General features: G+C 35.9%; 3 protein-coding genes across 3 annotated transcripts; 1 reads left to right on the top strand and 2 right to left on the bottom strand.

Moving 5' to 3' along the window:
- The first annotated feature begins 26 nt into the window (after positions 1-26).
- LOC129807239 (probable RNA-binding protein 46) lies at positions 27-5,378 on the top strand. The gene is made up of 3 exons (XM_055856385.1): positions 27-822; positions 4,204-4,750; positions 4,818-5,378. The coding sequence occupies exons 1-3, from the start codon at positions 199-201 to the stop codon at positions 5,285-5,287; spliced, it is 1,641 nt and encodes a 546-aa protein (XP_055712360.1). The 5' UTR covers positions 27-198; the 3' UTR covers positions 5,288-5,378.
- Positions 5,312-9,336, bottom strand: LOC129807242 (myrosinase 1-like). Its single transcript, XM_055856389.1, has 3 exons — positions 9,097-9,336; positions 7,702-9,039; positions 5,312-5,525 (listed from the first exon to the last, which is right to left on the bottom strand). Exons 1-3 carry the CDS (start codon positions 9,162-9,164, stop codon positions 5,414-5,416), a joined length of 1,518 nt encoding a protein of 505 aa, XP_055712364.1. The 5' UTR covers positions 9,165-9,336; the 3' UTR covers positions 5,312-5,413.
- A 4,314-nt stretch (positions 9,337-13,650) lies between these two features.
- Positions 13,651-15,522, bottom strand: LOC129807243 (myrosinase 1-like). The gene is made up of 3 exons (XM_055856390.1): positions 15,343-15,522; positions 13,951-15,276; positions 13,651-13,896 (listed from the first exon to the last, which is right to left on the bottom strand). Exons 1-3 carry the CDS (start codon positions 15,381-15,383, stop codon positions 13,785-13,787), a joined length of 1,479 nt encoding a protein of 492 aa, XP_055712365.1. The 5' UTR covers positions 15,384-15,522; the 3' UTR covers positions 13,651-13,784.
- Between the last annotated feature and the right edge of the window lie 1,740 nt (positions 15,523-17,262).

The raw sequence follows: 17,262 nt of genomic DNA, 5'->3' as shown, positions 1-17,262 counted from the left end.
TTGGCATGAATCGTTAGTTAGAATTTCTTTTGAACTGTTATACTTTTGCACGAGGTGGCAAAAATTCTGGTGATCTGAAATTTTTCCTTGTGGCCACGTTTTTCCTCAGAAAAAGACGCGTATTTCTGCGTAAAAGGCAAGGTGAATAGATTGAGAAGCTATCCTGATTAGAAACACCAGGGCAATACCAGTATTACGATGGAAAATAGAGTGGAAATGAAGTTTCCTATTGTGCAATTCAATGGATGTCGTCAAATTGGTCCTCCGAGGAAATTCATTGGGGAACTTCCGGGTAAAGACAGCGAATTGTTCGTATGTCGAATCCCGAAAACCTTTACAGAAATCGAACTTATGCCCATCCTTGAGAAATTTGGCGAAGTCTTTCAATTTCGCCTGATGATGGACTACAGCAACATGAACAGGGGCTACGGCTACGTAGTCTACCAGAGCCCTGATCAAGCTACCAAGGCTCTAGAATTAATTCCCCATCACATCACAAATTCTGGCGTATGCCTCGATGTGAAGAGATCCTACGACAAGTGTCGCCTCTTTGTCGGAAATCTCCCTCGAGATCTCGACAGTGAAGTTATCAAGAACACTCTGCAGAGAATCTATCCGGACATGTGCAACTTCATCATCCACACGCGTCCAAATGATGGATACAAGAATAGGGGCTTCGCCTTCATTGACTTCCCGAATCATCAGGCAGCTCTGATATCCAAGAAGAAGCACGGATCAGGAGCCCTGAAACTCTGGGAACGCGATATCAAAGTTGTTTGGGCAAAGGAGGAGCGCGTAGTTGATCCTGACATCATGACCTATGTGAGTACTACAACTTGGTTAAAAGCATTCTTTTTTTATTTTCTATAAAACAAAAATTATTTTTGAGTAAAACTATGCACAAAACATCCCAGCTTAGCCGATTGCGCGAATTCATAACTCATTGAATTATAATTTTTTTTTTTTTTTTGGTAAAAATTATAATAACGGTCCAGGTTTTCAAGACCTTTCAAATTAATCAAAACTCTATCAAATCGGTTGAGTAATACGCTATCAAGATCTCTTTATTCCTTGACCTTGAAAATATATCTGAATTATGTCAGCTTGTTTTTTACATAGACTTAGATTACTTAGATTACCTAGAATGATCTCTAAAACATTTTTAAATAAAAAAAACTCATACGTATGTTGAATAAAAAAAATACTTCTTAGGAAAATATAAAAAAGTAAAAATTTTAAAAATTGTAATATTCATAAATTGAATAAAAGATAACAGTAAATCACAATTATATTCCTAATTTGACAAAAACATTTCTGGTCAAATTACTCACTAAATAAAAATATTTTGATTTATAAAATTTTGATTTAAAAAAATATATTTTATTCATTAAAAAAAAATATATTTTTGGTATTGACGCTGGCGCACCTTTTCAATTGAGTAAAATTCGTAAAATTTAATCGTTTGAAATTTCACCTCTCACTCATTCAAACTAAAATAAGATGCTTTTCTCTTTCTATCAAATAAAATTAGAAATTGAAAATGAAATTGAAATTTATTTTATTTTATTGAGATTTATTTTATTTCATTTTTTAATAAAAAATAAAAACATCTGGCGCTGGCACACCTTTTCAATTGAGTAAAATTCAATCGATTGAAATTTCACCTCTCACTCTTTCAAACTAAAATAAGATATGTTTATCTCTTTCTCTCAAATGAAATTTGAAATTGAAATTGAAATTTATTTTATTTTATTGAGATTTATTTTATTTAATTTTTTAATAAAAAATAAAAACATCTGGCGCTGGCACACCTTTTCAATTGAGTAAAATTCAATCGATTGAAATTTCACCTCTCACTCTTTCAAACTAAAATAAGATATATTTTTCTCTTTCTCTCAAATGAAATTTGAAATTGAAATTTATTTTATTTTAATCAAAATTCGCGTCCCTTTCTCTCAAACTATTTGTATAAGTCTAATCTCATACTTTCTGACTCAAAATTGGGCTGAACTGAATTTAATTTGGTGTGAATTTTAAAAGAAGAAGAAGAAGAAGAGTGCGAAAGAGTAGGATAGACATATGCAAAACTTTTAGGAAAGAAAGAGATGTGAATTTTGACTTTATAACATTTTCCTGATCTAAAAGATGTGCCGAAGCCATTATAAGGAGAAATATCAATTTTGGCCAGAAACTAAATTTATCATAAAATTTAATCAGCAGAAAATGGAAATAGTTCAGTTAAATCAAATTTGGTCAATAAAAAATCTATTTTTTTTATAAAATAAAATAACTTTTTCAGTAAAAATTTGATTTTGCGGAAAAAATCTAGGCCAGTTGAAAACGTATTTTGGTCAGCAATGAAACTAAACTTGTTCGCTTAAAAATAAATAATTTTGATCAGTGGAAAATGCCAATTTTGGTCAGTAATAAAATTAAAATTTGACCAGCAAATAAATTTAATTTAATCAGTAATAGCTCCAGCACACTTTTAGGTCAGGAAAATTTCTATCTCGCTCTTTCGTCCTCCAAATTCGATTGAACTAAATTGAAATTGCTGTGATTATAAAAAAAAAGAAGAATGAGATTGACATATGCAAAGCGTGTGAGAAAGAGAAGGATTGACATTACAAGTTCATGAAGTTGTCCTGATCTAAAAGGTGTGCTGGAGCCATAATGGGTCCAGCACAGCTTTAAGATCGATAAAATTTTATGAAATCAAAATTCGCATCTCTTTCTTCCTCACAAAATTTCTAGAAGTCTTTCGGTCTTCAAATTCGACTGAACTGAATTTAATTTGGTGTGATGTTCAAAAGAAAAAGAAGAGTGCGAAAGAGTAGGATAGCCATATGCAAGGCTTTATAGAAAGAAATGGATGTGAATTTTGACTTTATGCAGTTTTCCTGATCTAAAAAGTATGCTAATGGCTCCGGCACACCTTTCAGATTGGAAAAATTTCATGAAGACGAAATTCGAATATCTGTCTTTCTCGCACGTTCTGCATATGATTATCTCATTCTTTCGCATACTAAATTAGATTGAGCTAAATTGAATTTGGAGTGATGTTTAAAAGAAGAAGAAGAATGCGAAAGAATGAGATAGTCACCTGTAAAACATGTGAAGAGGAAGAAGATTCGAATTTTGACTTTATGATATTTTCCTGATCTAAAAGGAGTGCCGGTGCCATAAAGACATTATTATTAATTGTACCGGGATACTTGTTTCAGTGGAATCATGTTATATTGTTGTTGTATTCCGTAATGGAAGAATATGCTAAGTCCATTGTAATAAGCGGCCCAAGATCGCCTTCCCCGCAATGTAGATGCTTCTTCCGTGCTCCCGGAGTTATTGGGCAGAAGCGGTGCATTTTATTACATTTTATCACAGTGAAAATGCATTTTTCTAGACATTCAGATCTTTACACGGGGAGGGACTAGAACTCACAACTGTGAGTCAATCCGGAGATCTGTTCGCCCAAGAAATAACGGTCTTGCCTATTGCGCCACTGAGATCCCAGATAAAGGTATAAGAAAAATCGATAAAAGCATAAAAATCGATTTTTTTCAGTAAAAAAATAATTTTCGGAGGTAAAAAAGTGAATTAAAACATTATGGCTCCGGCACTTCTTTTGGACCAGGAAAATTTCATAAAGTCAAAATTGACATCCCTTTCTTTCTCATGTGTCTATCCTACTCTTTCACCCTCTTCTTCTTCTTTTGAACATCACACCAAATTCAATTTACGATAGAGTTCCCTGTTCGACTTGTCGCGACGGTGGCGGCCTCCCAAATGTTTCGAAAGTGGTGGCCATCAAAGAGAACTATTGCTTCAATCGCGTTCGCTTTTTCCCACGCCGTAAGGATTTACATTGGACCGAACCCTGTTCCAAACGCGTTTGCTGAACGGTGTTCAAACAGAGAACTTTCGTTGCTGGGAATAGTAGTGATCGGTTTTGGTTTTCTACTTATCAAATTTGAATTGTGTCGTCACACGTTTTAGATCAAGAAAGTTTCATCAAATTAAAATTCACATCGTTTACATCCCTTTCTTTCTCAAGCTTTTTGCATATGGTCTATTCCACTCTTTCCCACTCTTCTTCTTCTTTTGAACATCATTGTTAATAAACTTACCGTTCAATCCGGTAAATTCTTGCGTGAGGCAATCTGAATGAGATCGAAATCTACTCTATTGGTCCTTCGAATTCAGGTGAAGACACTGTTCATCCGCAACATTGCACCTGGTACCAAAGCCCGTGACTTCGAGGCTTACATCTGTAAGTTCGTATCGAAGCAGGATGATCTTGTGAAATGTACTCTAGTCAGGGATTTTGCTTTCGTGGAATTCACCACAAAAGCCATAGCTTTGAATGCCCGTGATAAAATAACGCAGACAAAGTTCAAGGGTAACAGTCTCAGTGCTGAATGGGCTCTTCCACCGTCATCCAACGGCATTCATGACCTGCGTAAACTCTACGACTATGATTCCCTGTTGAAGATCAAGTGCGTAGCGAATGACTGGAATATGCCGATTTTCATATTCGGCCGCCTATACCATGACATCAATATTCAGTATGTGGCTGTTGTTGTGAGAAACTCTCCGGTGGAATGCGTAATTCTTATGGAGATCAACACAGTCCTGGTACCGAATGTCCATCAGAGGGCTGCAGAAGTAATGGTGAAACTTATTGAACGCTGCAAGGGTCTCCCTGCGTACAATTTAATTATCAAGACTCATGGAAATGACTTCAAAATTCGTAAGTATCCTCCTGGGTATTATCACTCAATTCCAGAGAATTTTTCCTATTTTGGAACATATTTCAGTGGGATTCACATTTGAATCAAACTTGAACTTCAGACTCTCGGAGACTGAATTTGTTTATGATTTGAATGAGATTGTGGAGTTAGCTTATGCTGCACATATCATATGCCAGACTTCTCCTAGACTCCTTCACTTCAGCTACCAACAAGCTTTATCGTTCAGCCTCACGTACTCATACATCCACTCCATTGGCACGCCCCATCGTATCCTGGGCTGCATTCCACTGACCTACCGTCGATCTCCACCCTGGCAGACCAAGGGAAACTATCCGGACTACACTATTCTCCTGGCATTGTGCGATAAAGGTTCCCGGACTAACTATCAGTACCCTGAAAATCCCATTAGACTCCCAGTTGCCATCTCTGCGCTTGATAGCCCGGAACGTTGGAATCTCTTCTTTGCTGTCAATCTGTCCGTGGTTAAAAGTACTTACATCAGCAGCGAGATCTACTTTGGTGCTCTTCCATTGTGACGATGCAGCAAAGAGCAATTTAAGTAGGATTAAGAATCGAAAACACATGTTTTATTCAATGAAATAATAAAAACAATTGCATGTGAATAGATTTTCGTTGACTTTTTAATGGAACCAATGGAACCCTTAGGAATTCTCATGTAGTTTAATGATTTCCCTGTAGATCTTTGAGGATTTCTTCGGTACACGCTTTTTCTCTGGATCATCCATATCCACGCGATAGAGTCCGAATTTTTCTCTGCAAAAGGATTAAAAATGAGTTTCTACGAGTAAAAACAGTCATCGTATATTTTCGATTAAAATAGCCATTTTTTGCTCTTAATTTATCAAATACAGGGGGTTCCGCGTTGAGTGACAATTATGCATTAAATCAACAATCACACTACAAATCAGACAAACAACTAAAAGTAAATTATAATGTTCTAATCGATTAATAATTGGTCGAACAAGGGTTGTTTGGGATCCCAAAACTTTAACAACGAACTTAAACTTGCCCAAATCGGTTGAGAAATAAGCTTCCTTTTAATATTTGATCTTGAAAAAGCATTGTTATTATAATCAATACGTATTGTGAATTTAATTATACTGTTGTGACGCGAAATATTCACAAAGTAACCCCAGAGGCGACGCATAAAATTCTCAGAGGAAAATCAGATGGTTTAACGGGCAAATAACGCATTTACATCTAAGGTAAAATTCATGCGAGCAACTGATACACCATCGAAAGACATTGAGGCGGTATTGAGTGCAAGAAAAAGTTGGACTGGAGTTTATTAGGGAAAGTTGAGACCGTTGCCCTCTTTCCTGGTCATCGTCTGCTCCTAAGCCCGTTTCTTCGATAACTACAGCTTGAGATTTGAGTACATCGGCGTTGTAGTTCTTCTTGGTGGATTCCTGTATTTAGTCGACGTAGGCCATCTCCGAGTTTGTCGTCGAGGTCAGTCAGCGAATCCACTTAGGAGAGGCCGCTACACCCCAGTTAGAGTGACAAGGTTTTTGCCCTCTCTTCTGGACGATAAGTCTAGCCAATTCCCTCTTGGAACAGAGACGAGACTTATGCCCCCTCTGATTGACAGGAATGGCGTCCATTGCTCCGGAAATGTTCGAGGCTTTTTATCATGAGCCACGGGTAGCGTAGTAAATGCCGAACAAGAACACCACCACTGCCAAACGAAAAGCCCTGTCGTCCTAGATCTTATAAGAGATGAGGTCACTTATGCTTAAAGACGTCTCGTCTAGCCCTATAAGTTAATCGTATCTGGTCTCATTAGACGTCGCCTCGTCGACAGAAATGTGGCGTTGTACCTACAGGATGGGAACCAACTACCGGCAAATATTGAGATCCGTTGTTATTAGCCTGACAAGGAAAAGGCCGCTCACGTTTTCAAACCGCACGTCGCCTAATGCTCTAAATTCACATTACGAAGTGGGAAAGTGTCCGTTATCCCTTCAACTACAGTCGAGTTCCTCAAATTTGAACGACGGTTGTGTTCAAAATGTAAAATATGAGGTTATGTAAAAGAAATTTTGCATGGAGTCTGAATTAGAACTATTTTTCTCTGGCGTTTCCTCAATATTATCGTATTATATTAATTTCCTCAACAAATTCCACTTATTTTACAACAACTTCCATTGATAAAATTCTCAAGTCATTTTCCTTAATTTAGAAAAAGAGAATTTAGTTATGATCATAACCTCTATAATGTTCCAGCGATTCCAGCAGGATGATTCATTTTTTAGGGTTTGCCACATTTGAAATTTTGACAGCTTAGTCGATTTTTCGATATTCATTTGGAAGAAAAAACAGTGCTCCAGAAAATGTGACTCTATTTGTATGAGTATTATTATAAACATCGAAACATACATATTTTTTCCTTTCAAAATATGTTTTTTTATGAGTTAGCTCTTTGTCATTCTCTAAATGATGCGCAAATTTTCATGAAATTAGAATGACAAGGGATCAACTTACTTGAGTTAGTCCCTTGTTTCACAAAAATTTGAACGATAAATCTATTTTGTGCCCCTTGACTTCAAACAAAACCGCGCAAGCAATCATAAAGAATAAAATTTTGAAAAACTTTTGTAATTACGAAATTTAATGATTCATATCATCTGAAATTTTATAAAATTCTCTGTCTGAGTGCATTATAACCTCAAAATCGCCAAAAAAGTGAGTTGGTACCCTTGTAATTTCCAAGGAGCGAAATGTTTGAATATTGTCTTTGTACAAACTTTAGTTTACTCTCTCTTGTGAAAAATTGCCTTGTGAAGTACACGTTGTGATTTGCTCTGCTGATTTTTTTTTCCTAAAGACTATTACAATACTCTAATCCTCAATTTCCCATCTGGTTAAGTTTACTTACAATACAAAAATGAAAAACAAACAGATAATAATAAAAAAAGGTGATACTCACGTATAGCCCATCATCCATTCAAAATTGTCCAATAGAGACCAGACGGCGTAGCCTTTTATTCTGCATCCTTCCTGAAGAGCCTGCTTGACCATTTTTAAATGTTCTGTTATACACTCAACCCTCCCATCATCCTCCAGCTCCCCATTATCTGACCATCCGTTCTCAGTAATTATCACTTCGGGATTGTCATAGGTCTCTTTAATCCAGAGGAGAACATTCTTAAGACCTTCTGGAACCAAATAGAGCCACTCAGATTTGCCTCGTTTCCAAGTGGGATCCACACTGAAAGTTAGATTCTGGTCTCTCTCCCATGATGGACTTGGAGGACTTGTTTTGGCATTTTTGTAATCTGTAGGGCCCACAAAACCTCCAGTGAAGTAGTTTAATCCGAAGAAATCAGCTGATCCTCTGACTCTTTCGATTTCTTCAGGAGTAAATACCGGAAGTCGTGACCAGGCACGTCCTTCTATCTCACTATTCCTGTCCACTGTCTCTTGCATCACCTTCGGCCATCCACCTTCACGACTGAAAATTGGATGAGCAAAGAAGCCTAAATGGAATTGCATTCCCCTCTCAACCAAGTCATTTCCGGGAGTTTTCTGGAATAAGCCCAAACTACTGAGAGTTAAACCAATTTTCCCATTGGACTTTTTGTAGTATTGGTCCTTGTAGAGATGGTAGACTTCAGCATGAGCCAGAAGAATGTGATAAGCCGAGTAATACTCTCCCACTCCATTAAGTTTCTTCATGGGAGCAATTTCCCCAATGCTGTGGCCATAGTAGCAGAATGACCAGGGTTCATTGAATGTGCTCCAGAGCTTAACTCGATCGGCAAAATTGTCAAAGAGAACTCTAGCGTATTCCCGGAAATATTTGACAAAGAGGGGATTTGTAGTTCCTCCTAAATCCTGAATGTACTGAGGGAGATCGTAATGGAACATAGTAACCATGGGCTGAATGCCTTCCTCGAGCAGAAGATCAATCAAATCGCTATAGTACTTCAGACCTGCCGGATTGAGGGATGACACATCGCCCGTGGGAAGAATTCTGGCCCAAGAGATGGAAAATCTATAGAAATTCACGCCTAATTCCTTCAATATCTTCACATCTTCCCTATACAGATGATAAGAATCTGGTCCGACGTCTCCTGAAGTCCTATCAATAATTAATTCCGGATGTTCATGAATCAAAGTATCCCAGATACTGGGACCTTTTCCATCCTCATCCCATCCACCCTCGATCTGATAAGATGCCGTTGAAGTTCCAAACAGAAAGTCTTTAGGATATTGGTCGCCGCAGGTATCTTTGGAGCAGGTCTCTTCCTCTGTTATCACATTTCTGCAAGAGATTTAGGTGATGAACAAAGAACCATTGCTTGCTGAATTGAATACTCACCCGGCAAAGACCACTACCAAAAACAGTGCGAGAAAAACTACTTTGCGGAAGGTACTTCTGATCTCCATTCTCTGACTCTATCTGATGAAAAAACGCACGTCAAACCAAAATGATTAGCCAAAACTTGAAGTTTTTTTATCTCCGGACAAGACACCGGAGTATTTCGATAGCCTTCGCTGGCATAAAACTCTCGCAATCATTTGTTGATTGAACTTGACCTTCGCAACCAATTACTCATTGATCAAGAAGCGGGACAAAAGAGAAGAAGAATATATTTTGGGATCATTATCAACTAAAATATTTATAAGACTTTATTAGGATTATCAACATTATCAATTATTAATATTTAAATTAAATATCTAATAATTTTATTGGTGTAAGACCCTCTCTAAAATAATGCGTAAAAAGCTAAAATTAATTATAAATAACAAGAAAACATCATTATGCAAGTAAAAACCATGTAAATAGTAGCAGGCAAAGTCCTGGAAATATTTGTATAAAAGTACCCAAATTTTACAGAAATTGTATATATGAATTCAAAGATTGAACTAAATATTGTAAATATAAATAATTATTGGTGTAAGTATAAAGTAAAGTAATTCACTATTTAAATACATTTTGCGGTTCGTTCTCGTGTCATCTTTATCAATTTACTATGTTATGTCAATTCCTCACCTGAATTTAATTTAGCATTATAATTAACATTTCAGAATGATCAGTTTTATTGTAATTTAAAAAAAAGGTGGCAAAGCGTCCGAGGCTTTGCGAGTTGCTCAAAATCCCGAGAAGGAGCTCTGCCTTATATTCTTTTTTGGAATTTTTTTAGATGCTTATGCAGGATTATTTTCGATTAATTTGTCTATAACTAACCAGAAAACCATCTTGAAGTTGAAAATTGTACAAGAAGAGAGTATTTAAAAAAAAAATATATTTTATTTAATTTGCACAAATCGGTTCAAAATTTGGCCCTTTCACCTTGAATAATTCAAGATGGCGAATTAACCGGTGAAAGATGTCTAAGGACGATATGTTACTGGACTAATAAAACATATTCGAAAATCATTGAAATCGCTGGGGTCAATTTATTGTAATGTTAGAAAAACCTCATTTTTGACGTATTTTAGGGGGATAGGGAGCGCATGAAGGGGGATGGGGGAAAATAAAGAGATTAGCTTCGATATAATGTCATTTGAGTAGAGGTCATCGAAGACCGGAAGTCAATATCTCTTACTGTTTGAATTTTATATGGGTCAAAAGAATGAAAAAATTCGAAAAACAGTACAGTAGACTCTCTCTCAATCGGGCACTTGGGGCAAAATGTCATCCAAATTATCGATAGATTTGGGCGTCAAAGTCATTGTAAATTACACAAAAAGCACTCAATTATAAAGAATGACCATAAAATAAGGGAAACTAACAGCGAATTTGAATAAATTTGCATCAAAATCAAACGTGAAAATTGCCAACAAAATTTTTCGCCCGATTGAAAAAGAGCCGATTGAGCGAGAGTAAGGGAAGAGCACCAGCGATCGGCGGTGTTCCTCGAATCGTCAACTTATTACCATATTGTTAGTAGACCAATTCGAATGAATTTTTAAAAATGATTAACTACTTTTTACTATTGAACTCTCATAAGAATACAGTGCATTAGCTCAAATTTAATTTATAAAATCTATTTTCCGTGAGGTATCTGATTAAATTCGTGACGATCCGAGATACAGAGTACATACAGTAGAGTCTCGCTATAGGCCATCGCTCTATAGTCCACAATTTATCGACCGTTGATTTCAAAACACATTTTAAGTTAGGTTATGTTTTTTAGTATACGACATGCATAATTATTTTAATATTTTTGGCAAACTTTATTAAGTAGTTGTGATAATTGTGATCCACAATGAAGAGAGCAAGGACAAGTACCACAATCGCAAAGAAAGTGGAAGCCGTCGAGCAATTTCAATACTAAAAATCGTTGATAATTTTAAAAAATTACATGGCCCGTCAAATAATATCTGCAGATATCTTTAAGATTTCTGTAGAGAAAATCTACACCTCTACAGAATATCTGCAGATAAATTCTGTAGATATTCTTACGAATTTTATTTGGGCTTGGGACAAAATTCGTCAGAATATTTCGGCAGATTTATGACGAATCTCTGATGAATTTCTGTAGATATTCTGTAGATTTTTTCTACATTCCAGACTTTCCAGACAAGATGTGTCAGAAGAGATGGAAAATTTTTTCACTGAAGTTTGCAAAATTCTATAGAGTTATTCTTAGTGATATCACGGTGTTTATATAAAATAAAGAATTCTGCGACGCCGTGTTACAAGTAGAGAAAAGTGAAGTGAAAACTTTAAACAGAGTGTCGACCAAAATTTCGTGTTTTTGTATCATTCGATTGGTGATTTTTAAGAAATTAGTATTTTTGCTCGCAGTTTTTTTACTTATCTAAAATGTGTACTCGGTAATGCTTGTTAAGCAGAGCATACAATTTTCTTTATAACTTCTACAGTTTCTTCATAAATCAACAATATTTTTGTGAAGTAATGGAGGTTATGCAGATTTTCTAGGGAGAAATTCTGCCGAGAATCTGCAGATTTTCTCTGAATGTACTAGAATATACCGTTAAAATTCAAAAAACCTCCGAGTAAAATCGGCAGGTAGAGCAATGATTTGACGGGGGACTATAGTGCGACCCAAGTGTCAAATTTGAAACCAAATATGGATTATAGCGAGACTCTACTGTAGTTGCAATTACATCTACTTTTTATTAATTTATTGTAAAAATTTAAAACTCAAATGCACAGATATAGTTAAATGGATCATTAATATCCCGATTAGTATGCACAAAAATACCAAGTATTATTTTGAGACTTATATTTGCAACTAAATATCGAGCATGTCTCTTAATATTCCGATCCGGGGTGCTCTTCCCTTATACTGTACAGTAGAAAATTTCGGATTCGGAATTCATGGGATTTTCCGTAAAATTGCGAAATTCCCACCACGGATTCTCCTCGCCAGTACTTTTTCATGATGTTCCTCCTCTCCCCGAACGTAAGCTTCTTATTACTAACCATGCTGACCACCTTAAGTACAAAGCAACACACAAATCTAGAAAATAAAATGTAAATACAGTAGACTCTCTCAAATTCGCGCTATTGGGATCGAAATGTCACCCGAATTAGAGAGAAATTTGGGCATCACATTGTTTGAAATGCATCGATCTTTTATTTACCTGCGTACTCATAGTAAATTTACATACTCATAATAATTGTAAATTTCATTAAAGCCCCTTAATAATGCAAAATCCTATCACAATTGAGACAAAACATGGCAAATTTGAGCATATTTGCTTCATTCGATATTCATAATTGAACTTGAAAAATGTCATCAAACTTTTTTTTTCAAATTTAACTGCTGCCCGAATTAAAAATGTAGCCCGATGTTAAAGGAGCTGAATTAGCGAGAGTCTACTGTACATAAAAGTTTTTTTTGTCATAAAACCAGGGTTCTTACCAGCAAAGTAACAGAAAAATTGTCAGATTCCAATCAGAACGCATCAATAACAGAACCTAGAAAGATATTTTTTTACTCGAAGTTTGCGTTTATTTTTTCGTCAGTGTAAAAACTTTTGGACACTGACCAAAATATTGGAACAAGTTTTTTTGGAATTAATTTGTACCTAGAGAAGTTATTTGTTTGTTCCAAAAAGTTTTCATTACAATTTTGTTACGAAAAGTTACAATTTTGTTAGAGTTTTCTTTTGGAACCGTTTTAATACGGTGGAATGTCTACAAATTTGAGTTGATTTCGTTTTATACAAATTTGTTCCTGAAATTTGGAACAGAATTTGTTGCACTCGGCTGTTTTGTTCCCACTGTCAGGAACAAATCGGTACATATTTTTTATAACAATATTATTACTACATCTGTAACATATTTGTTCCAAAAATTTTTGGTGTCCGTGGACGAGGTAATTTTTAGAACGAAATTGTTACTCATATGGGGAATCTTTTTGTTCCCATTGTCGGGAACAAATTCGTGTGAAAGCTTTCGTCTTACAATTAAGACCTATACTTCAGTCGAGATGGATTTCGGTGGCGAAAGTTCATAAGGAACATCAAATAAAAATTAACTTGAAAGTGTTTTATACAGACGCGTGCATGATGAAATCATATGCGAGTGTTTGGCAGCAGGAGAGAAAGGGAAACTCGAATTAAAAAAAATGAAACCATGTAGCTCGAAAATTGCCAGATTTGGCGTCCTCCTCGCTTCGGTGACGGGTGCCTGAGTGTGAGAGGAGGGATACGATTTTATACTAGATGAGCTATTTTTTGGAACAAATTCGTTACTAATATTGGGTATATACATTGATATATCTACTAATATTGGGTATATATTGATTATCTTTTTGAGTCTCGTAAAATGAACAAGATTGTGCCAAAAATTATGATGTCCGTGGACTAGCTAATTTTTTGGAACAAAAATGTGCCGAAATTTTTTACCGTGATAAAATGTAAACTTCATTATGTGGAACAAAAAGTCGATATATATTTTTTTTATTTTTATTTAAGTAAAAAAAGTAACTGTAAGAGAGAGGATATGCATGCAAATTGTTGAGGTTACTAGAAGATGAGCGGTGTACGTAACAGATTTGCACTGTTTCTACCTTGGAGTTTTTTTGTTTACGTGATTTTCCGGCTCTTGATAATATCCTTATAAACTGTGGCGGATTTCTTCTGCACACGCTTCTTCTCAGGATCTTCCATATCAACGCGATAGAGTCCAAATTTTTCTCTACAAAAGGATCAAGTTACTCAAAATTCCTTCAATACTCAGATTGGTACTTACGTATAGCCCCTCATCCACTCAAAATTGTCCAAAAGAGACCAGTGAGTGTATCCTCTGACGTTACATCCTGCCTGAAGAGCCTCCGAGACTGCCTGTAAATGCCCCTTTAGGTAATCCACCCGGCCATCATCTTCCAGCTCACCATCATCTGACCATCCATTTTCAGTGACTATCACTTCGGGATTACCATAAGTCCCTTTTATCCACAAAAGAATGTCCTTTAATCCCTCCGGAACCATGTAAAGCCACGAAGATTTTGCTCGTCTCCAACTGGGATCCACCATGTATGTGAGATTTTGATCTCTCTCCCAGGACGGATTGGTGGGGTCCTCTGTAAATTTGCCTGGTTCCACAAAACGTGCACTGTAGTAGTTCAATCCCAGAAAATCTGCAGATCCTTTCACTCTCTCAATTTCTTCAGGACTAAATGCCGGAAGTCGTGACCAGGCACGTCCTTCTTTTGCACTATTCCTGTCCACTGAATCCTCCAGCTGCCTAGCCCATCCTCCGCTAGGACTGAAAATGGGATTGGCAAAGAAGCCCAATTGGAATTGCATTCCCTTCTCAACCAGATCATTCCCTGGAGATTTCTGATAGAGCCAGCGACTATCCAAAGTTATTCCGACTTTACCATCAAATATTTTAGCAAATTTTGCCTTGTAAAAATGATAAGCTTCTGCGTGGGCCAAAAGAACGTTATAAGCACAAATATATTCTCCAACTCCGTGCAATTTTATCAATGGAGCTTGAGTACCACTGCTGTAGCCTTGAATACAAGATTCTGAGGGTTCATTGAACGTTATCCAGTGCTTTACGCGACTCCCATAGTTCTCATAGAGTATCCTTGAGTACTCCAGGAAATATTTGACGAAGATAGGATTAGTTAAACCTCCTAAATCCTGAATGTACTGAGGGAGATCGTAATGGAACATAGTCACCATGGGCTGAATGCCTTCCTCGAGCAGAAGATCAATCAAATCGCTATAGTACTTCAAACCAGCCGGATTGAGTGATGACACATCGCCCGTGGGAAGAATTCTGGCCCAAGAGATGGAAAATCTATAGAAATTCACGCCTAATTCCTTCAATATCTTCACATCTTCCCTATACAGATGATAAGAATCTGGTCCGACGTCTCCTGAAGACCTGTCAGCAATTAATTCTGGATGCTCATGAGTCACGGTATCCCAGATACTGGGACCTTTTCCATCCTCATTCCATCCACCCTCAATCTGATAGGCAGCTGTGGCTACGCCGAATGTAAAATCTTGCGGGAAGGTATTGTGGTCATGAGAAGAATCCTCCTGTGGACAGACTCTTATAATTCTAGGAAAAAATGGGAGTTTTTTTTTAGTAGAACAATGAGTTATCGCAACTAAAAGCCGGTCTCACTTTATCAGAAGAAATAAGAAAGTTAGATATGAGGACTTCATCGGAATATATTCTGAGGACCTCAAAGATTAGCTCACAATACTCAAATGCACAAATCAACACTGAAAATGCCAGGAATTGCAAGCTTTTTGATAAGCAATTTCCGGCAATTTCCTTGTTTTCATGTCCACAACCCAGCTGACCAAATTTAGGAACCCAGAGCTCTTGGTACCAAAATGTTAACAGCACTGGTACTATCGGTAGTATGGTAACATTTTTGAGACAGTGGAAAATAATACCGGTCTTAGACCTGAAGCTTAGCTATATATGGCTTAATTGCTCTAACTTCTTATCAATCACAATTTTTGGAAAAATTTAACTCAGGATTGGATTATTAAAGATAAATTACCTATTAGGGTCTCAAAAAGCAATAAAATTGCTTGCTATTTAGGCTTTTAACACTTTAAATTAAACCCTAAATAGGCATTTTACTCCAATTTTAAGTTTAGAGCTGCATTAGTAGGAATTCTATTCAATATTATGCTAAAGTGATAACACGAATGTATAGAGAATTTAATTATCTTTCGTTTAGTGGAAAAAATAGTTGATAACTTTTCTATTATTTAAAAAATAGGGAATAAACTAAAAAATGGACGTAGAATACCAAATTGGCGTAAAATGCCACCTTTTTATATGGAGTTTGGCATCAGAAATAGACATTTCAATGGCTTATACTGCATAACCTAAAAAGTGTTAACATTTATTGAGTTTTGTTATGATTCGAAAAAATCCCAAAAAATACGTGGAAATGTAAAAATAAAGAATAAAACTTAAATAATATATGACTTACAATTGTTATAAAAGGGTATGGTAAAAAAAATAAGGTGAAAATTCACTTTGGCATTTTTTCTCAATTTTCTGAAAACTTATACAAGAATCACAAGAAAATGAGAAAATATTTATAGGAAAATGAATTTATGAGTCCTAGAAATGCTGTAGAAGTCTTACTGTGTTATCACACTCGCACATTAAAATTTTAATATGATTCACATTAATTGTCGCTGGTGAGAGTCCAAATGTGTAATTTGTGTGTTTGAATCATTTGTGGAGCTCAGAGGCAAAATGGCACATAATATATGGCTAAAGCATAGGATATGTGTCATTTTGCCTCTGAGCTCCACATTTTATATTCAAAATTTGATCTATTTGTTGATAAAAAGGTAGACTTGGCCCGCAAAATTTGATATAAATTGATTTATAGCATTAATGCGAAAAATTAATGCGATTTTCTCTTTAATTTTTTAATGTGAAAAATATTTATGCTTTAGTTAAATTTAAACTTATTTTTGCAGGCCAAGTCCACTTCTTTATCAATAAACAGAAAAAACAAGAAATATTAGGTGACTCAAAGTCACAAATAACATATTTGGACGCTCACAAGCGACAATTAATGTGAACCACATTAAAATTTTAATGTGCAAATGTGATAACGCCGTTACGCAACGAAAAACTATTAAAAATTTACTTTTCGTTAAGAATATCTGCATTGGCATTAGATGCCAGTTTGGTATTCTACGTGATTTTTTGGCTCGGGTTTTAAAGTGTTAAAATACTTCCATAATTAAGTCGTCTCTCGGCTTAACCCTCTAACGGGTAAGACCGCCTCCAGGCGGTCTTTCTACAAATCGCATTTACTGCGATAATATAACTTATTTGAAGTTGAAATATCTACAGTGTCCTCAGTTATAGTCTTACTAACTTATTTTCTGAAGCTGAACTCATTTTGACCTTTCGTTTGCTTACAATCTTCAGTTTTGTGTGACAGGTCAGAGAAAAAACAACAAAATGTCGCTCGCGACATTTTGCGTTTTCAAGTGCAAAAAAGATTGTTTTAAAGTAATCTAACTGTAGTAAGAATCTTATTTCCTGAAAGATATGTTA

This window comes from Phlebotomus papatasi, chromosome 3, assembly GCF_024763615.1.
Source record: "Phlebotomus papatasi isolate M1 chromosome 3, Ppap_2.1, whole genome shotgun sequence".
Classification (NCBI taxonomy): Eukaryota; Metazoa; Arthropoda; class Insecta; order Diptera; family Psychodidae; genus Phlebotomus; species Phlebotomus papatasi.
This window is presented reverse-complemented; position numbering and strand designations above follow the sequence as displayed.

Bases quoted from the DNA above. Each gene is read 5' to 3' on its own strand.
- LOC129807242 (XM_055856389.1), bottom strand. From the start codon at position 9,164: ATGGAGATCAGAAGTACCTTCCGCAAAGTAGTTTTTCTCGCACTGTTT. The intron at 9,040-9,096 runs GTGAGTATTCAA...AATCTCTTGCAG, and splicing joins TTGGTAGTGGTCTTTGCCGG to AAATGTGATAACAGAGGAAG. The intron at 5,526-7,701 runs GTGAGTATCACC...ATCCTTTTGCAG, and splicing joins GAATGGATGATGGGCTATAC to AGAAAAATTCGGACTCTATC.
- LOC129807239 (XM_055856385.1), top strand. From the start codon at position 199: ATGGAAAATAGAGTGGAAATGAAGTTTCCTATTGTGCAATTCAATGGA. The intron at 823-4,203 runs GTGAGTACTACA...CTTCGAATTCAG, and splicing joins ATCCTGACATCATGACCTAT to GTGAAGACACTGTTCATCCG. The intron at 4,751-4,817 runs GTAAGTATCCTC...AACATATTTCAG, and splicing joins TGGAAATGACTTCAAAATTC to TGGGATTCACATTTGAATCA.
- LOC129807243 (XM_055856390.1), bottom strand. From the start codon at position 15,383: ATGAAGTCCTCATATCTAACTTTCTTATTTCTTCTGATAAA. The intron at 15,277-15,342 runs GTGAGACCGGCT...ATTTTTTCCTAG, and splicing joins TTCTTATTTCTTCTGATAAA to AATTATAAGAGTCTGTCCAC. The intron at 13,897-13,950 runs GTAAGTACCAAT...ATCCTTTTGTAG, and splicing joins GAGTGGATGAGGGGCTATAC to AGAAAAATTTGGACTCTATC.